The 16,031-nt window shown below is 43.3% G+C and overlaps 1 protein-coding gene across 2 annotated transcripts; it reads right to left on the reverse strand.

Annotated features, from left to right (window-relative positions):
- Positions 1 to 1,948: 1,948 nt before the first annotated feature.
- Positions 1,949 to 15,640, reverse strand: AMMECR1L (AMMECR1 like). Of its 2 annotated transcripts, XM_069023963.1 has the most exons (7): positions 15,383 to 15,640; positions 12,919 to 13,363; positions 7,752 to 7,862; positions 7,192 to 7,306; positions 6,370 to 6,460; positions 5,300 to 5,396; positions 1,949 to 4,137 (listed from the first exon to the last, which is right to left on the reverse strand). In XM_069023963.1, the coding sequence occupies exons 2-7, from the start codon at positions 13,323 to 13,325 to the stop codon at positions 4,026 to 4,028; spliced, it is 933 nt and encodes a 310-aa protein (XP_068880064.1). In that variant the 5' UTR covers positions 13,326 to 13,363; positions 15,383 to 15,640; the 3' UTR covers positions 1,949 to 4,025. The 2 variants fall into 2 exon arrangements, 1 of the variants encoding a protein (XP_068880064.1); XR_011152648.1 differs by lacking the exon at positions 1,949 to 4,137 and having other exon boundaries at positions 5,311 to 5,396; positions 5,820 to 6,460.
- Between the last annotated feature and the right edge of the window lie 391 nt (positions 15,641 to 16,031).

Raw genomic sequence — 16,031 nt, forward strand, 5'->3', positions numbered from 1 at the left:
GGTTTTTTGGGTCTTATGACTGTTTATTGACATCCAGGACTGCCCTTCCCAAGAGTCACAAGCAGAAAATGTAGCATCTCTAACTATACAGCTGCCATAGACAGAAAGTTAACAATTATCTGAAAATGTATGGAAAAAAACATGTAAGCCAGAGATACAATTCAAAACTATTCTACAATTCAGTTAATCCTGTCCTGTCTCAAAGCAAATGTTAAAATTGTAAGAATCTTGAAAGATGGGTGTTTTATTCCTCTGAAATGAGATTTTTACATCACCTGAGGACTACAGCCCTAAAGTATAGACAATTTGTTCTCAGTTCATTTTGGAAGACAAAACCACAAAAGAACAATTTTGAGGTTCAGAAAGATTTACAGTACTCTGTATGTATGTGCTTTATACATTCCACCATCATGACAACTGATAGAAAGTTACTGTCAAGCAAACATTATTTAAGGATACAAAGACACTACTATGCCATTATTAATGAAATATATTTAATATTTGGTTTTAATTTTCCTACTATTTTTCCTTGCTTTCTTACAGTGAGCCTGTTTGATTATTGGTGTTTTACCAGAGAGCTGTCATCCCACTCTGGCAACCTTCCTGGTTTTGAATATGTGGTATAATTTACAGGTTTGCTACTCATACCTGTAATATATTGTTTGTCTTTCTAGATGAGAACAATTTCATCTTATCCCCCATAGAGACTGTGAGAACTCATATAAAGAGGACAGTACAAATAATCTTTATCCATTATGATTTATTCTCTACAATACTTCATTAGAGGATAGAGTTCAATTATTTACACTCAGAAATTATTATATAGGTAGGAGGCAACCAAGTGTAATATAAAGAATTGGTCTGACGTCTCTGCACTGTAGGTCAAAAGAGGTCTCCTGCTTTAAGGAAATAAATTAACCAAAAAAACCCCCAACAAAACAACATGTAGTTTCTGAATACAAACAGAAAACAGCACTAATAGTCAGTGAAGACTGCAGAGGTTAATGTACTACGAAAACAAATTATTCTGTGCAAAGGTTAAAATGAACTCTTAGATTTCCTTACAGATTTTTTTTTTTGTTCTGATAAATTGTAGATATGTGATATTTTGACCATATAACATTCCCAAACTGAAATGGCTTCAGTTGAGATTGACTGTTGAACAACATGAAAAAAAATAATTAAGAACCTCACAGTGGAAACATTTCAACACTGACAGACTCCAGTGATCAAAGACATTCTCCTGTAGTTACTTAAAACAAAGACATTTCATCATTGCAGTGAGATTATTTATCAGTTGTGGTTGTCATGAGAATAAGCCCTTCTAGACCAAAAGGCACTTGCTTCTAAGGATGAGCTAATCCACATCAAACCAGGTAACAGTTGTTTTGAGGAGTAGTTCTACCCAGCTGTCCCAGCCAAGCAACCACGGAGAAAATTTCAGATCAATTGGCCACTGATTTTGGTTGTCTCCATCTTGAGGCAATTCAAACTACAATTTGTTCCTAGTTCACCTCTTTCATCCTTATGCATAGCTGCCATGTAATGATCTAGAAACGGGATTATTTCCTGAGACCACCTGTCCTTGTCATACATTTCTCTGAGCTGACTTAGCTATTGACACAGTTTTCAACTGATTTTATAGCTGGACCCTTGTGGGACTAAAGCTGAGAGGGCCTGTTCCTTAGGCAGCAGACCAGTGTTTCTGATCTGCCAGGTTCTCTTCTCACTGCAACAAGACAAGAACACAGTACATATTTAGAGGCATTTATGTTTTGTTGTTTTTTGTTTTTTTTTTAACAGACTGAGTGGGGAAATAGAAGTGGGAGAGGATAAGACTTCCCCAGTCCCAAACCATCTGTCCCACTTCAGGCTTAAACCAACCAAGTTATTCAATCCTAAAATTCTGTTCTTTAAAAAAATGACAACTAACCCTCCCCACCCCACCCTTAGTCATCCCCTAGTCAAAGAAACTGAAATCAGGAAAACACTATACACTGTTGAAGACACAGAACAGGGCAAACATCTGAAAAAGAAACAGTATAGTTGAAAAGCCTGGCACTGTATGCCTGCATGACCAGTCTCACTGAGCGTGCTCAGGGGTGAAGTTTTAGCACCATTTTTTTGCCTTTTTTTTAAACCTTTTAGAAATTAAATTCTAACATAGAACACTTGAACAGTAATGAGTGTAGCCCTATGTATCATACTGTTTGACAGCTGAAACGTGAGTGGTATCCCTGGAGCTGACCCCACCCTCCCCCATCACTACATGGCACCTGGGAGAGTAATTACAAACTGGAGTGCTTTGTAACGAGACTCATTTATTCTCAGCAGCAGGAAGTCATGAAACAATCCTTTCATCTTCAATTGCTTTTCAACAATATCACAAGGGAAAAGTGGCAATTTGTAAGAATGACCCAATACGGAAGGACAGCTGGGTCAATATTGCACCGTTATCCAGAGGAATCTCCCTCACATCTTTCTCCTCCAGCAGAACATTTCACCAACATGAAGCAAAATGGCACAAATTGTGCCTTTCTTCCTTAGGACCAGGAACAGCACCCTGCAGTTCTCAGCTTCCTACCAGCCCAATTCCCTGCCATATCAAGGCATAATTTCAGGCTTCAAACACCAGCCAATTACAACACACAAGCAGTTTCTAAAGAGGTATGGAACCAAACAGCCATGACTCTGCTGTGCACTTGTATTTTCTTCCCTGATCATTACTGACCCTCCAGAAATTTGGAAAACCAACCAACCAAACCCACCCCAAATTATATTCTGAAGTCCAGTTATCTCATTGGCAGAGTGTCATAATTTAGAGTTTATGACATCCCTCAATGATGCAGCAGAATAACAACTGATAACTTCCTTTCAGAAAAGAGAATTTCTTGTGATCATCAACCACAGGAGAAAAAACACAGAATGCACATGAGTTTCATGCAGTTTGGGCAACACAAATTTCCCCACTCACTGCCTGGATGTGACAATGACTAAGCCAAGTAAGATTAATCTTACCAGCAAAACTACAGAGCTCCATTCCATAGACCTGCTACAAACTGGAACACTCACAGCCCCTAAGATCAGTAGTCATACTGGCAAAAGTGGCTGTCTTATCAAAAGGAAGGTCCCCAAGACTGTTAGCTTAAATTAAACAAATTTCAGTCACCTACTCTCACTGGTACGACTACAGTCAATGCTCTGCAAGCCCCTCCCCAGCCCTAATCCTATCTCTTACAAATATTTGGAAACAAAACTTGGTCGTAACAAAGACTGTCCAAGGACACTCGAGTATCTTTTCCTGTGTGTACACAGCATGTGCCATGTCGCTCTCTTACAGGCAAAACAGCATTGTATTTCATAGCAGGCTTCATCACCAAGAATCCAACCTACCAAGGATCTGAGCTTAAAGCCTTCAAGGGTTTATTTAAATAATGGATTAATTTTTCACATGTTTTCTGTCCATGAGGATGGGGTGCTATCCAGGTGTTCAACCCTCCCCAATATCATGATGTCCACCTGTGATGCGTGGGGACTGCAATCAGCTCTCAGTACACAACAGATACCAAAGGTTAAAAAAAAAATTAAAAAGAACCTAAAAAATGTTTTGTTGGACTCCGTTGCCCAGGCTGCCAGGGGAATGCTCCTACTTGATCTGGGGGGTTTCTGTAACAAACAACTCAAGTTTCCAGAGTGTCAGTAACACCCAGGAACAGATCAGTCCGAAGCAGCACTTTCACTCCTAAAGGTCTTCTGCACCTCACGACAGTTCGTAGGCATGGAGCCCCAATCCAACTGAACCCCCACGCGGAGGGAAGGCTGAGATAAGGCTTGGGCCCCTGAAGTCCTGTCACGCTCTCATCCTCCCCCCAGGTCAGTGGGAAGGCAGACTTGGCAACGGAAGCTAGCATCATAAAATGGTGCAGTAATAGAAGTAACTGGACCAGGAAGAGGAGGCATCTGCCCCGATGATGTCATAGCCGTTGGCAGCAACTGGGGAGTGGGACTGGTCATGCAGCCGTGTGTCAGGAGTAATGATTGTAGAGGGGGGGGGCATGAAGAGTGCCATTCTGGAAACAATGCTGGCGGGAGGCCATGTACTCTGCATAACTGATTGTCACCTTCTCACTGCGGTACCTGTGGGAACAGCGGCAGAAAAATAACGTCAGACTACGCAACATGGAGGGACTGGACATAAAAACATTCACCCCAGACTCCCCTTTAGCTCACAGCCAATGATGACCAAGAGGAACCCACGTGTATGAAAAACCTATCTGAGCCTGAATTAGCTCCAGTGTCCCGAAAGATGAGCCCTAATCAAGGTGATCATAATTAAAGGGATGCCTGAAGTAGCACACAGGAAAAAAATAATCGATTTGTATCCTTTTTTATCCACGTGCAATGGGCAAAAATGGCATGAAAAGTGTGCTGGAAGAAGATTCAACTACAGTGATTAAATAACCAGTATTTCACTATTGTTTTCTTCTGTGGTTATCTCCACGTTTGAAAAGGTAGTGAAAAAAATTGAGAGGTGGGTAAAGAGAGGTTTATTATAGCTTATAAATGAGTTAGTCCATGTTGTACAATCAGAATTCACAAAATGTGAAGTTCCTTTGGAGAGACTGGAGTTTTCCAAGTTTTTCCAAAGCATGCTAAACAACAGCCAGCTACAAAGTGGTTATGAGTTGCACTAAGATCACATTACATCAGATTTTAATGAAAATCTCAATCCTGTCATCTCCTGTTAGAGAAAACCCTGCACACCCACCTCATTTCTCTAGAGGTAAAGAATGACCTGATAAATTAGTGTTTCTATACAAAACCAGAAAGTCCCAATTTTTACTAATATAAAGGGGGCAGAAACCAATAGCACAGCTAGGGGTATAGAAAAGCAAGCAAATTCTGAAAACCAGCCAAATTTGAGTGTGGTTTGGTTTTAAGACAGCTGTCACCTATGAATAGCTACAGCATTCACAGATGAGCACACTGAGAAAAGGAAGTTCATTGAAACATACAGAAAAAATCAAAGGTTCTGTTTCTTATTCTTTCACATAGACTGTAATATTAAAAGCAGTGACACTTCTCTTAGAAAAATGCCAACTTCGATCCTGCATGGACCAAACACATTGTGCTTAATTCCATGTGCATTATATGCCTAACACATGGCATTTGTGATTTGGTCTTTCACACTGCATCTCCTCTGGAAGAGGCATAAAGACTTACATCAAGCACAAATATTTTAAATCACCCAGAAACCACTATAAAGTAAAATTAAAAGACAACAAATACATCTACTTACCTGGTAAGTTTAATTGTTTTCCTAAAATCATTGGTAATGGGAGCCTTAAAGCCACCTTTCCTGAGTAAGGAGTCTATGGTCTGGATCTGATCCCAGTCTATTGAAAAATAGAAGCAAGGCAAATTTTTCAAAATAAAAAAATGTTTCAAAACCACAAGAGATGCATAAAAAGAACTCTAGAAAAACAAACAACTAAACAGGAAACCCCGAGCTTCAGAAATCCTAGTGTTGAACTGGACATATATGGCCTGATGCATGCACACTATCTGCACATGCCTACCCCTTTAAACTCATATTGGAGCTGATCTATGAAACAGTAATTCCATTTTCCATTCCATGTCTTCTTATAAAGGTCTGTGCCTTGCTACTGTTGCAGGGACCCCGAATTTTTTCATCATGTGCCACTTAGCTGCCTTGAAAATAAGATAATACTTAGCTCTTTACATAGACAAATTGGGATTGATGCTCTAGTGATAGCACAGTGCACTGCTATGTGAGAGATCAGAGTTAAAATTCCTACCTTAGTCTTTTGCCCCAGAGCCAGAAGGATGCGACCACTCCACTCTGCTAGGTGGAGGAAAGGAGGAGGCAATATTTTGAGCAGTTACCATGGTGACCACTACTCTATTTGAGTGGGAAGTGTGCTTCAGAGGGGCTGTGTTTCTAGCCCTCCTCTGGAGGATGCTACTTTAGCAAGAATGGGGAGGAAAGTGACTCTCCTGTTGGTGCTGTGCAGCGTGCGGTTATCCTAGTTGGTGGGAGAAACATAGAAGAGGAAAGATGCAATGCTGAATGAGGCTGGAAGAGCCATACTTTGAGATCCTCTATTTCTTCAGCCCTAAAATATTCCGACACTAAGATACAGCTGTGCAAAGATATGGGATGAGAGAAGGGCCAGATGAAAACTCAGCAACAACTGTATCAGGTGTCAGTTGTCAAGATTAAGCCTGGTGGTTCCATGGCACCACTATGAAGACAGCATTGTATTCCAAGCCCCAAACTGGTAGATTTAAGTTACCCAATTCTGTGAAACAATGTGTTGACATGTTTGGCTGCCATCTCAAACCCACCTTGTTCCTTAGCAACCTCAGGTAAATACGTGGCTGTGCGTTTGACACCTTTCTCATTGATGAACTCTATTCTGATCCCATGGATTCCAACCTATAGATGGAAATGAACAGCCAAATAACAGGTGTTTGCTAGCACTGAGTCCATGACTGAGTTGTCATTCCCACAACGCTGTGTATCTCTCTCTCTCTCTGGACAGTTTGGCTTTTGCCTGGATAAGGTCATTCTCTTCCCCACTCTCTGCTCTTGCCTGGCAAGTCTCACAAGTGGCTCTCTTAGCCACCCTTCCCAGACAAGCCTCACCAGTGTCCCTGCCACTTCTCCTGAGGTGGTAAGTCTTGTCAGTTTTCCATCTCTTCTGTCATGCAAGAGAGACAAAATCTCTGCACACAAGAATGATGCCTAAAATTACCCAACTATAAAGTCCACATATATATTCTTCTTGAATGAAATACAATTCCATGTACAAGGTCCTAAAAACCATTCATACCTCTGGTCTTAACTACTTTTTATTTCCAGTTTCTATCCACACCATCAAAATACTTCCCAGGTTTTTATACATGTATTTACACCCATTGCCTATTGGGCCAAGTCCATGAATCACTTTCATGTTTCTTTTATTCGCATTCAGATCGCCCCCAACCAAAAGCATACTGCTAGGCCATCCTCTTCCTTCCTTCTAATTTTCCAGCCCCATTTCTTCTATTCCCAGTCTCTTCTAACCCCATACACCCCTGTAATGAAGGAGATACATCACCATGTACTAACCCGAACCCGAATGGAACGAGAGAGTGATGCAGAGTTCCAAATGCACCTGTTCTCACCTCCCAGTCCAGGTAGTCACTGGCATCCTCAAAGTTAGTGAGGAGGGAGACAGAGCAGAAGAGTTTGGGCAGCTCCTCGCGGGTCAGGGGGGGAAATCGGCTGTCCTTAAGTGCACTAAAGGGAAGAGAAGATACATCACCCAATACAAGCACCAAATTAAAGTGTCAGATGCTCAATTATCCCCCTTTTGATTATGCCTGCATGAAACGTGATTTGCATCTCTCCCTAATCTAATGAACTGTAATACCAGTGGCAAGCTTCCTGATGCTGTCCAATGCCTACTGCAGTAGGAGAGACATTACGTGATACAGATGTCAAAACTGTTAGTATGCAAGACAGATTTGACAGTAGCTTTAAAATGTCCACTGCAACTCACCTTTTCCAAAGATGTTCCATTAAATCTTGATATATCACCTCACTATAACTATCATACACTCAGGTTTATTTCATTATGAAGTGTATTACGTTGAACTACGTTGATCCAACATCTCAACCTTGAATCCTTACAGACCTTCAGTAAACCAACTAATTTCGTATTCATTTCATTTCCAACAGTTACCTGGTTAATGTATATTCCCTGAGTCCTGAGTGAAGATTCATGGCTGAAAAGGTCCCGATGCAGCCACGAAGCCGCTTGTCTCGCCCCGTCTTCCACGTCACAAAGAGTGGACTGAAAAGGTAAAAAAAAAGAAACCCTCCAGCCTCTACAGATATTTGGTTGCTAAGGGGAGACAACCAAGGTGTAAAAGAGCCACATGCCTTTGCTTTCTCTCCCTCCAGTAAACCCCAGCAGGCAGGTTTGCTCACCTGCTATCTAGCAGAAACAGACCTTCATGCCCACACTCCCCACATGCAAACCCTAACACTTCCTTCCACCTTTTCAGCATACTCCCTCCTGTCCAGCAGTACTCTGGAAGTCCTCCATGGACACCTTCCTGGCCAGACTCTGTGCTGTCTTTCTAATGAGTGATATGGTTATCTGATCCCACAGATTCATTACCTGTCAGTGTTGGCCTCACTTTGTAGCATCCACTAGTTTACAGCATAGCTCATATTAAAATGAATATAGATTATGCAAATTAGTTCTTTATACTACCATTTCTATAAATCAGATTTGCAATAAAAGCTTTTTTTTTTTTCCTTTTTTTTTTTTTTTAAGGAATAAAGAGAAATCCAGATTTTTTTAAACTCCCTGTTATTTCCACAAGGATCTGACTTCTGGGTCCATCCCTAAGGCTCAAGCAGTTTATGTCCATATCTTTTGCTTACCTTACATTTGATTTCTATTTACACATATTCCCTCCTGTTGAACACATACCTAAAACCCTATTGTTCCTACTGGAACATCACCTGGATGTCCACTTTCCTGTCTACCATCACAAATTTACAGGCATACTAGTAGATTCTCAAACTCAGCAGGCTCATTTTAAACTATTAAACTACAACTTATGATTTGGCCTTAAAGAATAACAAGTTCAGTATAATAGAGCTCTATGAAGAGATAAACAGGTAAAAGATGACTGTGAACATTAAATACAAAAAATTAACTTCTACAGAAGTGAGTGAAATTGCAAAGAGCTGTAGAGAGAAACACTACAAGGACAGTGGTGATTGCAGCTCTACAAGAATGTCTGAACATCTGCAAAATTCTGTAAGGCAACTGATAATGCTGACCTAATTATAAAAACAGGATGAGTGATTCTGTGACTTATTTGACAACATAGCTCAGACACTTTCCTCAAACTCTTGAAGCTTTTGTAAGCAATGTACCTCTGCAGCAAACCTTACCAAAAATACTAAGATACTCTATTCAGACAACAGCACCAGAATGGAGTGTGGATGATTTCTCAAACACAGCAACAGAACTTCTTACGTCTAAGTAGTGAGAACATAATTTAAACTGTAATAATAAACCAATGCCCAGTGATGTTTCTCAGAGCAACAATGGAATTAAATCCATCACAACATAAATCCATCATTCAGGATCTAGCTACCAGCTGTGACCAATGGCGTAAGTAACAGCCAAAAGAGCAATTAGCCCTTGAGTGATAAATGTGAAGGACTTTGCCCACAGAGGAAGTGGAAACACCTTTCCACACCCAACAACAACCTTCTGGTTGGCTTGACCAAGACATGGGATTTTCTGTTCTAGTTTTCCAATAACACTTCAAGGCACTTGCAGGATATCGTTCCTCTACATTTTCATCCAGCTATCATATGTTGAAAGAGCAAACAGAAAAAGAGTGTAAGAAAATACATTAGAAAACTTAAAAAAAAAAAAAAAAAAACAAAGAGATACTAAACTTACACAGGAGATCTCTGAGAAACATTGCTGTCACAAGTTCAGTAAAAATTTACCTTAATCTTATAAAAATTTTGAAAGTACTGCTCAGTCCACGTGACACTCACCCCAAAGAGAAAAGGAAAGCAAGAACATAAAAAACATCACTCACAGAATACAAATCTAAGTAAATTCCCCTTCAATTCAAATTGCAGGTTCACATTATCAATTTACCTCTTTCCCCTTCCAAAGGGAAAAAAATCCCACAACCCATCTTTCCACTGAGCTGCAACAGAGCTTTATGCATCTATAATAGAAGAGATATTATCAGAGGGGAGAAGATAATTGCTTCAGAAGGCTGTATATTTTAAAATACCTTAAAGCACATTTAAAACCATTTTTCATTGTGGTCAGAACAACTGAGGCATAAAAAGAGATATGATTCTGTACACATAGATAAAATTTAACTATTTTCACTGCAGAGAAGATGATGTTTCTGTCTCTGAAGAATAAATGCACTCAGCAAATTACAGGTGCAGCTGACAATAAGCCCATTGTTCCAGAGCCCCTCCTTGAAAAGTGTTATTTCCCAGATGTACTGAGAAAAGTCACAACAATCTTTTGTCCATGTTCACCCAAGAGCATTTACTGGTACTTTGCAGCCATATCCTCAGCCGATTATGTCAACTGTTTCTTCCCCAGCCACAACATCCCACTTATATGTGTTTGATGATGGTTTTTAGGCTGAGAGGGGAATTTCAGCAACTAAAAATTAGCTTCATCAATTGCAACTACAAAGGGAATTTTAAGGTAGAAAAATAAAGTTTGTTCAAATCAGGGTTTAGCTTGTACTAGGGAAAAACCTGTTACAGAACAGATTTTATGATGAAAGTATCTTATTTGTCTTGCATGGACTAGAAACTTCCATGGTATAGTTTTAGCACCAGTTTGTAATACCTACTATTAAAAAATCAGACTGAAGTACAAAAGTGGAAAAAGTAACCAATTAACTACTTGCACAAGTTCCAAACTGTAATTACTTGAAGTAACTTGAATAGTAAAGGGGATATTTTCTTGCTTTGCCAAGTTCATTCAGACATAACTACAAGTCTTGCAATGCCACCATTTCTCCATTGATCTGTGACCATCACTGCTAACACTGGAATAAGGGAACCTTACTTCACAGGTATCTGCCAGATCCATAACTCCCATCAAGAGTGTTGTCCATGTGCACATCCCCTCAGGCTGGTAACTGAAATTCATGGTGGTTTTCAATACATCACCCCGTAACTTGCATGTTATTACACTGTTTATGCCAAATCCTGACCTTCACACCCACTTTTATCTTTAAGGTTCAGCACCAGTTTAAAAACCAGTTTAAGAACAGGCTGTGCCTCTTTCTATTCAATCAACAGTCTCTTCTCTGTTTGTCCAGAGACACTTGCAGTAGAAACCTTTGTTTTGTCCAAAGATCTCTTACACTGACATTAAGTATGTCACAGAAGGCCACAATGCAAATTTTCTGTATTTTCACTTTGCTCACTCTTGTATTTGATAACATTTGGCTTGAAGTTCATTACATTACTGTCTCAAGTGGGACAGTTCATCCTTGTGTGCTGCTCTCCAAGAAAGCAAACCCAAGGAGGGGTACCTCCAACTGTTTCCTGGAAGCAACAGCATAAATGCTGAAACACAGGAAAATCCAGGTAAGCATTTGCTGACAGGGGAAGAGAAAGGAAGGGCTGGTTATATTTTGTTGGTGTGCTGATCTAAAAGACTTGTAATTATGAGCACAGAAATAACCAATGAACAAATTTTAACTTGTCAAATCTGGGCATAAAATTCAACCAGCTGCCATTCCCCAAAGGACATCCTTTTTGAAACTAGTCTACAGAAAAAGCAAAAAAATCCAGCCAGAAATCTCCTCTGACACCGAAAGAATGCAGCTCTATAAAACCATCTCTCTTACTGGCTTAGCAGAACAACAGCAAATAACCCTTTACATTCCAAGCGACAAAATAATAAGCAGACTAACATAAAATGTTCTCAGACTAACATAAAATGTTCTAAAGAGAGCCTACTTAGTGTAGCTATGAACACCAGAAATGTTTCAGCCTGGGGAGTCCCTGGAACTATTTGATATCCTAGTCCAGAGCATTTCTCTATTCATTTATATTTACAGTATTAAACAGCTTACTCTGCGGCAGCATTCAGAACATGTATCCATAATCCAGCTTGAATAATAACTGCATAGAAGTACAGCCTACATCCACCCTGACAGCAGTAAGGTGGGCAGTCACTGAATACACAGAGAAAGGAAGTCCTTGACCTGTTTAAGCCATTGTTCCTTACATCAATTTAAAATTCATTAACTTAAATTAAGGATGTCAGCAACTTTTTCTTTTACCTGTTGTTCTGGAGGAGGCCCCTGGAGGAGTGTCAGAAGGTCCATCTGTCATTGATCTTTCCCATATAATTCTTTCAACCAACATTTTAACAACATTAACATTTCCACACCTACACAGTCAACCTTCAGATAAACATCAGCTAAATCTCACCAAAGCGAAACAGCTTCATAAATCCTTCTCCTCACTTCTGCTCATACACATCTCCTTTCCTCCTAACCTTGGTATTGTCCTTGAAAATTAACTCTCTTGGCAGTGCTGGGTTCATGGTTGGACTCAAAGGTTTTTCCAACCTAAATGATTCTATGATTTCTCTGCACATTGCTCAACTAGCACTATCTCCCTAACACATCTTCTATAACTGGTAATTTTTAGATTCCCCTCCCTGCTAAACCCATTCACCTGGACAGCTGAAGACTCCTGTGAGTGTCCTTGTCCAATCCTCACCAGCCCAGCATTTGTTTCAGGATGAACTGGAAACTTGTTTCAACTTCTTACCTTATTCCCTTTCCATTTGCTTTGCAGAAGGAAGTCTCTTCCCTTCTCCAAGTCAGTGTCTCACATTAGAAGCTGGAGCTTCTTCAAGTTAATGACGTTATTTAATGTTTTTTTTAGTACAATTTTATAGGTGGCACTGCTCAGTTAATTTTTTGCAGAGGAATCTACTTACAAAGAAGGAGGCAAACTTTACCAGAACATTACCATGAAGTGGGTTTGCATTCCACCACAAAGAACACAATGCCTCATGGAACACACCAGACTGTGAGCTGAAGAAGCACCACACCTCTTCATTCTTTCTGTAGAGCTAAGCATGTTCTTTCTCGAAGGACACTCTCTAAAGCTCACTCATGTCCGCCAACAGACAATACTTTAATCTTTTGTGCACTTACAGTGCATCATTTTGCTTCTGGCAGACAAAGTAAGGAGCAGAATGCCCCCCTTTCTCCCACTCCCCAGAGGAAACCCTTCACCCTTCCCCAACCAAACCACAGCTCTGGAAGCTGTTTCCCAGCTTTGCTCCCACATAAGGATGTACTCACTAGGGGTCATTGGTAAATCGAGGAAGCCGTGGCTGAGGGAACCCGTAGAGATGACAGTAGAGTACATCAAAGCAGTAGCAGCACATCTCTGCTGTCACCACCAGGTTCTTGGTGCTGTTGGCAGTTCCATTGGGCCGAGTAAGTGGGCTCAGAGCTCCTGAAGTGGGATTCATTCGAGTAATTGGGGAATTTCCTGGGCCCAAAGTCAAGTCAGATACGTTCTCCCTTCCATTATTCCCATCTGTATGCTGGTGGTTCTGAAGAGGACCTGAACTGGAGCTTGGTACAGTTGTGGTCTGATTCCCATGACTGTGCGTTCCACTCCCAGACAATTTGGGCTTCTTCACCCCACAACAGCCAGCTGCCAGCTTGGGCTCAAGTGGAGGAACACAGCGTCTTTTTCCCATCCTGCTTCAAAACTCGCTGCCTGGAGCACTGCAGAACCCTGGCATGGAGGGGTGGGGAGAGGGGAGAAGTATTACACAAAGAGTTACAGGTGAAAAACCAACAGCTGCTTCCTTGCTTCTGTTACAGAGAAAGAAAACCCTCCAGCACTAAAGCCAGTTCAGCAGAATGGGTGTTTTCACACATAAATTGCAAGAGTATGGACACAACATGCATGCAATCACACTTTCCAAGTTATTGATAAAGTGTACTGAACACTTTAATAGGTGGCTCAAGCAAAAAAAAAAAACCCATAACCAGACTTCCCATAAAAAGAATAAAACTGTGGGAAAACAGAAAAAAAAAAAAGACTTGGGACTACAGATACATCCTATCCACTACTTTTCCAGCTCACCCCTTCCTCCTCAGTCAATGCCTGCACCAGTGGGAAAGAAGTGCATTTCTCCTCCCTGCTCCCAAGAGGAGAATGACAGCAGCCCAAAAGGACACCTTTGGGGTTGGACTCCCAGGGGTGTTGCCCTTCATTTAGCACTGGCAAGATCAAAGAGGAGCTAAAAGCACTGAAACCATCATTTTCTAAACTACAGACTGTTTTCCAGACCACAAACTGGAAACTGCATTTGCTTTCCAGGACTGGGTGAATCAATACAGCTCCCAAATAAACATGCAGGGGGTACAGGCAAGACATGCATGAGAGGAAGAGCTGAAGCCAGCGCAGTCTGAACAGAGGAAAGTGACAATAGCAGGAAACAAGTATGGTATAAAAAAACCCAACAACTCAAAACAGTGTTACGCCTGCAAAGAAGAGAATAGCAGCTCATGCATCACAAGAAGGGGCGGAACAAACACAGGCAGGAAAGGCTGTGCAGACAGAGATGAACAAACACGATAGGCAAGGATTACAGGTCAGTGGTAGGAACTTAAACACCGACATCAACACGAGATCTGAATACACCAAGGGAGAGAAAACCAGGAGCTCAAAGCACAGGCACATGAGTCACAGAGAACACCACGGGGGACTGAAGTCACACGCAGCTCTCATGAGTACCAGGGTACAACTGTGACCACCAGAGCAGCCCTCCAACCCTCCCAAACTGAAAACACAGTACTGGGGAGTGAGGGATGACACGCACTGACATTCAGGTCGTGACAACTCAATCCCTCCTCTGCACGTGCAAACAGTGTAAACTTTATTCATGAAGTTTCATCAGTCGTAGCAGGAGTCACAGGACTCTGAACGGAACCAGAACTGCTGTAAGTGGTGTTGAGAGGTGCACCTCTCAATACAAACCACGCATGCCTGCAGTGCTTGCTCTGCTTAGGAATCCTCAGCTCAAGGTTTTAGAAAGACCGTAAGGAACAATTTCTATGACCTAAGGAAAATGATAATTTTTTCCTTTGATCTCTATTTTGCAATAGTAATAAAATTAAAAAAAAAAAAAAGAAAAAAGAAACCAAACCAGGCAGAAGAAAAGCATAACTTTGACAAAGCGATCATGTAAATTGTTCAGTGCCTATTAAAAGTAACCTGCTCTGGCTCTATGAGGGTGCTGAGCCCTACGAGCCTTCCCCAATTGCCACTGAGGGCTCAGCCGCATTGGGGAGGATAAATCATTATTTATTTATTTGGAAGCACAACATTTGATTCAAGATCGGAGACGTGGCAGGAGCAGAGGGGAGCTACCCCTCTTCTCCCCTCCTCTGCAGTAGGGGCCTAACAAAGGCGGCCGCTCGGTTCCAGCCCCGCTTCCCGGGAGCGCCCCGCGGGCGGGCGGGCGGGGGGCACACCGGGGCACCGCCGCGGCGGGACGAGCCCCGGGCTCCCTCACGCAAACTTTGCGGGGTGTTCGGGGGGTCCCGCAGCCCCGCCGGGTCCGGCCCGGGGAGACCGCGGGGACCCCCCATGCCCCCGGCCCGAAGCCCCGAGCAGCACCGGGGCCGCCAGGGGGCGCCGCGGAGCGGGACCCCCCTGCGGCCTCCTCGAGCCCGGGGCGGGCGGGCGGACCACGGTGCCCCCCTCCACCACTGCCTTCCTCACCCCCCCGGGGGTGTCACCCACCTCCTGCACCCGTCCCGGCTTCTCCTCCGCCTCAGCCCCGCCGCCGCCGCTGCTGCCCCGCAGCCTTCTGCCGCCTCATGGGGCCATGGGCCTGGGCGAGGCTCCCCGGAGAAGCGGGCCCGGCGGGCGGGGGAGCGGGCAGGGCCCGCCGCGGCCGGGGCTTCCCGGGGCGGCCGGAGGACCGGAGCGAGGCCGCGGGCAGGTCCGCCGCTATCCCGGCAGCCTCCTCCTCCTCCTCCTCCTCCCGGCCGTGAGGTAATGAGGGACGAACACTCATAGTCCGCCAGCCTCCCGGCGGCGCCAACACAACCAAGGCCCATGGGCGGGCGCTCCGCCCCACGCGGGAAACCATAGAGACGCGCGCTTCCGCGCTCTCCCGTCACGTGAGCACCGCACGTGCGGGAACAAACAGTTCCGGGGGCGGGGAGGCACCGTCACTCGGCAGCGCCGCGCTGCCATTGGCCAGCGGGGCCATGACGGCTTAGGGGGACGTGCGCGAGGTGGGGAGCGTCCATTGCGCGGCTCGAAGGGGGGAGTCCTTTCTTCCCTCTTACTCCCTCCTCCCCCCCCTCCCTGCCCGGAGCGCTGGTTGGACCCGGCGCGTTGAGGGCCGATCGGCGTGAGGGGGGAGCGGCGTTCCGACCCGGCC

Source organism: Aphelocoma coerulescens, chromosome 9, assembly GCF_041296385.1.
Source record: "Aphelocoma coerulescens isolate FSJ_1873_10779 chromosome 9, UR_Acoe_1.0, whole genome shotgun sequence".
Lineage (NCBI taxonomy): Eukaryota > Metazoa > Chordata > Aves > Passeriformes > Corvidae > Aphelocoma > Aphelocoma coerulescens.

Coding starts and splice junctions, on each gene's coding strand:
- AMMECR1L (XM_069023963.1), bottom strand. CDS start 13,325: ATGGGAAAAAGACGCTGTGTTCCTCCACTTGAGCCCAAGCTGGCAGCT. Junction 7,307..7,751: donor AGGGAATATACATTAACCAG/GTAACTGTTGGA, acceptor TCTTCCCTTTAG/TGCACTTAAGGACAGCCGAT. Junction 6,461..7,191: donor GTGACTACCTGGACTGGGAG/GTGAGAACAGGT, acceptor TTCCATCTATAG/GTTGGAATCCATGGGATCAG.